The following is a 7,666-nucleotide window of genomic DNA, read 5'->3' on the forward strand; positions in this document are numbered from 1 at the left end:
AGCTCTCCTAAGGCCTTTATATACAGGCACTCCTAGTGTACTCTTAAGTTGGCTAAGTTGGCTAAGTTGGTATATTGAATGAATATCGTCATTCTGATCATACTCTATCTATTTTGGTCTACTATGTGCTTGTGTTGAGTTCTTTAGTTCTTGGGTGAATTCTGGCCTAAGCCAAATTATTACAGGAATGAATAGAAGATATATTCACAAAATCAGTTATAAAAGATTGATTTGTGGCTCTTAGAAATTAGAAATTGTGAGTCCTCTTAGCATCAGGGGGGTATTAAGATTGATGATTCTATTATGAGTTTTGGAAGACTATGTTAACCGTTGTTAACACTTTCAGTGACAAATATTTTTCTTTTATTTAATCATGTATATTTTACCATATAGATCTTAGGAGAGATTTATGTTTTCTTGTCTATAGTTTGTTACTTGTGCATTCAATTAGTTCCAATTATTTGCATTAAGGAATAACTACATGTTTACACACACATTGGTCATTGCTTGGTTTCATCAAGAAAACATGAGTAGGAGTTCTTTGGTAGAGTTTTTTTGGATCTATTTAGGACTCAATGTGGTAGTTCTCTTTGAATATGGAGATAGTTCTCTTTGAATATGGACAAGTCTCTTTGATTTTATTTTATTATTATTGGATTGCATGAAATGTTAAAAAAGGAAAGGTTTTGATCACAAATGAAACTCAAAAATTAGTAAAACAAAGCATCCTCTGTTCTATTTGTCTGTGGTATTAGTTTTGGCCTTTTTTTCCTTCTTTGGTTGTTGTAAGTATATTTCTAGAATCTTATGGTTTTTGTCCCTTTCTTTTCTGGGTGTTTCCTTAGGTCTTATCGAAGTTGTCTTAGTTGAGTATGTTCGTGGTGATGGAGTTATCTCTACTTTTTCTATGTCTGAATCATACTTCCTTATTGCTTTCTTCTTTTTGATTAGGGAGCAAAGAAAATCAAGTCAAACCTGGAAGAGACTCATTATCAATAGTAGGGTTTTGGAGATTGACGAGTAGGAGTAGGTAGAAGATTGGGCATAGTGATGACTTGTGTTGGGATTTTTATTTTCATATGTGGGTTGTTACTGGCCTTTCCATCTCTGCAAACCTATTATAATATAATATCAAAATTATTTAATTAAGGATAATTACAAATAATTGTATGAAAAGATAATTTAATAATAATTAGGTTCTATGGATTATCTTATCTAAATAAATTATTATATAAACTAGAATAGTTATTTATAATGTATCTCTCGTAAAATAATTATTTAATATAAAGTTTGTATAATGCATAATTGTATAACTAATTATAATATAATAATTACATTGTTTTTGCAATTAACATTTGTCTCATATATTTTAAATAAAAAAAGAAACTTCATTAAATATACTCTTTTAATCCAAACAATGTTTTTTTTAATTAGAACTCACTTCATTATTTTATATTTCTTAAATAGTATATGGGAATTTTTTTTTAAAATGAGAGTCTAAATTAACGAGTTAAGTATGTTTCATAAGTGTGTTTCTTAAAAACTTGTATAAGACCTTATGTTTTCTAGTCAATGAACATGAAGATAAATAATTTTGTTAATAACTTCAAAAATATACTCTGGTGTTTATTTTAGTTCTGAAACTCTTATTTCTAATATTAAAAAAAATATATACTTTTATACTTTATAAAGAAATTATAAAAAATAAAAAATAATTTTTTTAATTACAATTGATTGATATAGTTTATGTTAATAAGAATTAATAAAACTCATTGCAATAGTATATACAAATACTAAAAATGAAAAAAATGAAAAACTTTCGTTTTTAAATCATACTAGTAAATAGGACTTTGCAGTTTTAGAGAAAAGGAAGTATTTGATTTCCCATCTTAAAAATATATATTACAATAAAAGAGTGTAAACAAATAACAAATACAATAGCTTCATTTGTTTCTTATAAACATACAACAATCTCTGTAAATGTATAATTATAATAAATAATTTGGAAGTTATATGCCCAAAGAAAAAACAAAATTGAAAATACCTAATAGTTCTAAAGCGCGCTTATCTTTCCTTTCTGCAAATACCGACATCGATAATCTGTTGGAAGTTTGAAGAAATCTTCGGTATATGAAAAAGAAAATCCCCTGAACTTTGAATTAATAAGATTTTTTCAGAAGTCAGTTACCATGCACATAATGGCATGGACACGTTAAGAATTTCAGCAATGACGGCGAAGCCTCTACTTTGCTCTGTGGAAAATATTCATCCCTGGAAGCGATTCACACTCCATTTGATTATGATTGCAACCATTATTAAATTATTGAGAGATTTAAGAAATCTAATTCGAGATCATTAAATTTAATCTAACTTCCAGTACTATCCAATGAACCACTGAATCACCCAACCATATTTATTCAATGGACAAAATCTGATTATTGAGGAAAAGTAGAAGCACAGAGTATCATCCAAGAACTGATTGGAAAACACCCATAATATTAACTTTGATAAACAAGTTACTGTACAAAACATTTAATGAAATACGTCTATTCACATGCCATTTGTTGGCCTGTATAAGGCAGAGTAGAAAATTATGGACGAGACACTAAACATATAATATAACTGATTGAGACATAATGGCAGCAATATATTTAAAATTACAGCATAGAATTCATGTCCAAGGTAAGTGTTTGAGAAAGATCAGGAGTACTTATAGAGATATTGTAACTATTCTTCCTCTTGAAAGTGCAGAACAATAGGAAGTGTGCTTGAATTTGAGGAGGAAAGATCTCTTGTATAAGTACCTGAGGAACCCGCTGCTACGGAAGCTGAAGATGTTGTTGGAGGAGAAGAGGTTGAAGCAACATGTGTGAATGTCTGAGAAGAACCATCTATATATGATGAAGCCACTGGAAATTTTCCTCCTTGAATCGCAGCATATGTCGGTACAGGTAATTTCCGTGGAAGTCGAGGAACTTGAGCTTCCAATTTCAGCAACTTCACCACTTGAATCATTTTGGGTCTTTCAGCTGGATTTGGATGAGAGCACCACAATCCTATCCCTATCAATTGTTCCATTTCTCCCTTGTCAAAATCCCCATCTAACTTTACATCTGCTGCTTCCAGAATTTCGCCTTGGCCATAAAGATCCCACACCCACTCCACCAGCCTCATATTATGCTCTTGCAAGCTCACATCTACTGCTCTCCTTCCTGTGGCAATCTCCAAGGCCACGGCCCCAAAACTATACACATCAGATTGAGGGCTTGTTCTTCCTGTGATTACACACTCGGGAGCGAGGTAACCAAATGTTCCAGCAACTATTGTGGTCTGAGATTGACGATTGTGCTCTAGCAGGCGTGCCAAACCAAAGTCCCCAAGTTTTGCACTAAAATTGGCGTCGAGCATAACATTGCTAGATTTTACATCCCTGTGTACGATACATTGATCCCATTCTTCATGGAGATACAAAAGTCCGCAAGCTATCTCCAAAGCTATTCTGTATCTGTGACACCACTGCAGCAGCGGAGAATCACCTTTGCCGAAAAGGTGCTTATCCAGACTTCCATTGGGCATGTATTCGTACACCAAGAACAATTGACCTTTCTCACGGCACCATCCGAACAGCTGAACAAGGTTTCGATGCCTTACTCGACTAACAATGCTTACTTCAGACATGAATTCTTTTATACCTTGTCTTGACCTTTCTGAGATGCGCTTGACAGCTACCACTGAATTGGTTTCTTCTAAAATAGCTTTGTACACATCTCCAAATCCTCCTTGCCCGAGCTTTAGAGTTTCGCAGAAATTGTTAGTTCCAGCCTTAAGTTCTTCTAGCTTATATCTGCAAGGGCCTTGGTCTACAATCATGTCGAGCTCATTCTCGCTTTCTTCACATGGTTGTCTTCTGCTACTTCCAAATCTCCTCTTCTTATTTGCAATCACAAACAAATTCCAAATAACACCTGCCCCTATTAAACAAAAAAATGCCCCCACAGTTACCACAACTATTATTTTCGTGGAAGACATTTTGGTTTTCGTCATTCTATTGAAACTCATGGAAGAATTTCTCATTTGCGTTTTTGTATTGAAGCTCCAATCAACGACTGTGTGGGTCTGATTAAGGTCTCGAGTAGAAGCGGAAATCCCTACTACAAGATTATCTGCAAGATATTTAGAGAGATCAAAAACAAACGCCAAAACACGATCTCTTTGAGATAGGGATTTACTGGAGGTATTTGAGAGGAATATTTGTAGATACTTTATAGTATCATTGTATTCTATTCGGGCATGCCACAAAGCACCATTGTTCATTGGTAGAGTCGACTTGGTGCGATTGAAATCCCGATTAGGAAGAAAGTCAGCAGCGTCAGTGAAGATTTTGCAAGAGTTGTGATAGAAACAATAAAATTCCACACCAAATGTCTTAGGTGACAGGTCAGATTTATTTCCCGGAAGACCCGACCAACCATTTGTGGTATCAATTAATGCAACTTCTTTTGAAGCCATGAAGAAAGCAATTCCACCAGGTCCATCATAAGGGCTCCCTTTATAATATTTCATAACAAACTGGATGTATGTCGTGAAACTAGCAAGAGAAGACAGCTGAATGGTCTGGTTGTAAATAACCCTGCCCATTGTTTCATTACCGAATTTATAATGGACATTTGAATTGTTTGTGAGATGAATATTATGCTCAGATATTGATGCGTCACCTACGCAGAGAATGTTGCTTGTATTGCATCTAGTGGATTCATTAAAACTGAAGTTCACACCTGCTGACTGGGGCATAAAAATGGGGATAGCAGGAGTATCCATTGCACACAGAACACAAAGCACACCAATAATTTGGGCAAACTTAGACGTAGCCATCTAACCGGATTTCTGGGAATTGATTAAGGGAGACAACAATTTTTTTTTAAAACTATGGGAACCATATGTTTGCCAATGAAGAGTTACATAAAATAAACAATAAGAGCTCAACTATATTTCTGTACAAGTGAATGAATAAAGCGACTTCCATCAAAACTAAAACCCAGTCGTTCCGATCGGGCAAGAAATTAACATACCGACTCTCTATTTGAATATGAGATGAAAAGATTGATTTCGACTTTTCGTGAAGCAAGATTTCGTTTTACTTTTACTGTGTGCATAGTGCCGAAATCTGGAGCACACTTACATTTGTCGGGTTCAGCAGTGATTATTTGCCACTTGATTTAATACAAAATTACAGATATGGTTGGTCGGTCCCTCCCTTTGCTTGGGTTATTCAATTTTTCATGGTCAAGTCTCTAAAAATTAAAAAAGGGTGGAGAAACATCTGTACGGTTGAAGGTTTCTTAATGTCGCGAAAATTTAGATAACTTTTCCCTTATGAAATCCTATCAAATCTCACCGATAAAAAAAAAATTAGACTACATATTAAATACCAAAGTTTGTTAAAGATAGTGACATTGGTTAAAAGAAATTTAAGAACAAAATTCAATCATATTATTATAAATGTAGATCAAGATTGATAATTAGAAGTTTTGAAAATTTGCAAAAATACACTTTTGAACACTGTCATTGAAATCTTATGTTTTGTTAGATGCCCAAGAAATATCTAGCTTTATAAATTATATAAAGTAATGAAGATTGTGAATTTGTTTTTGAAATAAAAAGCGACCAAAAACAAGGGGGTCGGCCCTTACAACCAAAAAGCTGGTAACTGGCACATTACCGGCAGAGACCAACTGAGTACCTTCACAAATTAAACTAAAGTTCTACTTAACCCCAGTAAAACTTATGCATGTTACCAACCAGCATAATACTATGAACAAAATCATCTAAACTATAGTAGCAGTCTAATAAGTCTATCAAACTACGAGAGTTCATCATAAAAACTGTTGAGATAACCATGCCAACCCAAGTCTGAGCAACAACTGAAAACCAGCAAAACCAGAAACAATATATAAACATAAAAACTTGGATCCGAGGATCCCCAAAATCTAAAAAACTTAATTAACAGTTTTCTCCTTTCCCTTCGCAACCAGCAAAATCCAAGCCCAGTCATCAACAAGAAATTTAAAGAGGAGCTTATGATCCTCCATATCCATTCCAGCGTCCTCCTTCTCTTGAGCCAGCAGTTGGAGGGTAGTTACAGCAGTGTGGGTGACCTTAAGGGAAAATTTAGAGAAGGGGAAGAACTCTTCTTCTAAAGTTTTAACCCTCTTTTCCAATTTGGCATATGCCTCCAATTGCTCCTCGGTCTCTTCCTTATTATCTACTTCCACCTTTTTAGCTTCCTCTTTAGCATTCTACGCCTAGTTATCATCTTACAAAACCCTTGGGTTAGTAAAAACCTTAAGTTTTTATTTGGCTGGGGAGGAGATAATGATGGGGGAAGTGTCCACTTTGTTGCTATCCTCACATAAGGTAATGGGATACAGGGTAAAGCTGGCAGAAATATAGGTAGTCTTCGTGGTTGCAGCATTACCAGCTGACACTTGAGTATTATCAGCATACAACTGGGCATTGTCAACAAAATTGCCCGCCAAGTTAACACTTTTTTCTACCTCCTCCTTTCCTTCTTCTCCTTTGGAATCCTCCTCCTCCCCTTCTTCTTCATTATTTTCTGTGCTCTCTTCTTCAACCTCCTCAACCCTGAACCTGTTGGATTTTTGTTTGTGCCTTGCCTAGGATTAGGCAATTCTCCTAGACCTTCTCCCAGCCTTTCCCTTAGCCTCCTCCTTTGAGTCGTCTTCCACCACCATAGGTTTTTCTATTTTAACTTTTTTACTACCCTTTTGTTCGCCAACTATATCAAGTTTTTTCTTTTTCTTATTTTCATGGCTAGGGGAGGGTCATGAGGTATGAATTTTTATTCCAGTACTGGTGCTTAAGGGTGAATTCTGACAATGACACTGGTTGTCAACCACCGCCACCCTAGGGGGACAATGGGCAAGGTGGAATTGGTATAGGCGAAAGATAAGGCCTTGGTGGATAATGGTAAAGTTTTGCCCTTTATTTCTCTTCTCCCTAATATCATTGACCATATCTTCAAGAGAATGCAGCAGAAAAAATGGGATAGAAATAAAATCCCTAATCCTAAAATGATTCAACAAAGGGAAATGATAGTAGTAGCAAACACCCAACCTACCCTCCATTTTTCTCGAGGAGCTATAAAATTTTCCCTCTTAAATCCTCCTCTATAGTGCATTGGTTCCTCACCATCCACAAAAAAGTTGTTCATACTAGCCTCATTTGCAGTTTTAGTGACCTTCTTCCATTTATTTCCTCTCATTGAAAAACTAGTAGCCATGGCTATCACCTCCTCATTCACTTGAAAAGTGATTCCATTAATGATGACCTTGCAATCATTCCACCCATTAACAAACTGTAGGGCACAATTCTCGTCATACCCTACCATCGACTGCATTTAGGGAAAAAAGCCCCCCTCCTTCAACAAAAACTAGGTGGCCATCCTATCTTTAAAGTTCTCCATTTTTGTGGGCTCCAGCCTATTAAAGTCCCCACCCATATCTATCCCACCAATTTCTCGTTCCCCCACTTCAATGATGCATATTTGAACCTCCTTGTCTACAAAAGCACTATACCTACAATCAACCCTAAGTCTTTCAACAATGGGCAAAAAAGTTTTACAGTCCTGTGCTTGATAAGCTTCAAA

At 35.5% G+C, this 7,666-nt stretch overlaps 1 protein-coding gene across 1 annotated transcript; it reads right to left on the bottom strand.

Moving 5' to 3' along the window:
* Positions 1 to 1,856: 1,856 nt before the first annotated feature.
* LOC149559436 (L-type lectin-domain containing receptor kinase IX.1-like) lies at positions 1,857 to 5,039 on the bottom strand. Its single transcript, XM_089833337.1, has 2 exons — positions 2,805 to 5,039; positions 1,857 to 2,271 (listed from the first exon to the last, which is right to left on the bottom strand). The coding sequence occupies exons 1-2, from the start codon at positions 4,870 to 4,872 to the stop codon at positions 2,243 to 2,245; spliced, it is 2,097 nt and encodes a 698-aa protein (XP_089689463.1). The 5' UTR covers positions 4,873 to 5,039; the 3' UTR covers positions 1,857 to 2,242.
* Between the last annotated feature and the right edge of the window lie 2,627 nt (positions 5,040 to 7,666).

The sequence above is a fragment of the Cupressus sempervirens genome, chromosome 5, assembly GCF_028749045.1.
Source record: "Cupressus sempervirens isolate cs-2001-9-10 chromosome 5, ASM2874904v1, whole genome shotgun sequence".
Taxonomy (NCBI): Eukaryota; Viridiplantae; Streptophyta; class Pinopsida; order Cupressales; family Cupressaceae; genus Cupressus; species Cupressus sempervirens.

Coding starts and splice junctions, on each gene's coding strand:
- LOC149559436 (XM_089833337.1), bottom strand. CDS start 4,872: ATGGCTACGTCTAAGTTTGCCCAAATTATTGGTGTGCTTTGTGTTCTG. Junction 2,272..2,804: donor CGTAGCAGCGGGTTCCTCAG/GTACTTATACAA, acceptor AATCGCTTCCAG/GGATGAATATTTTCCACAGA.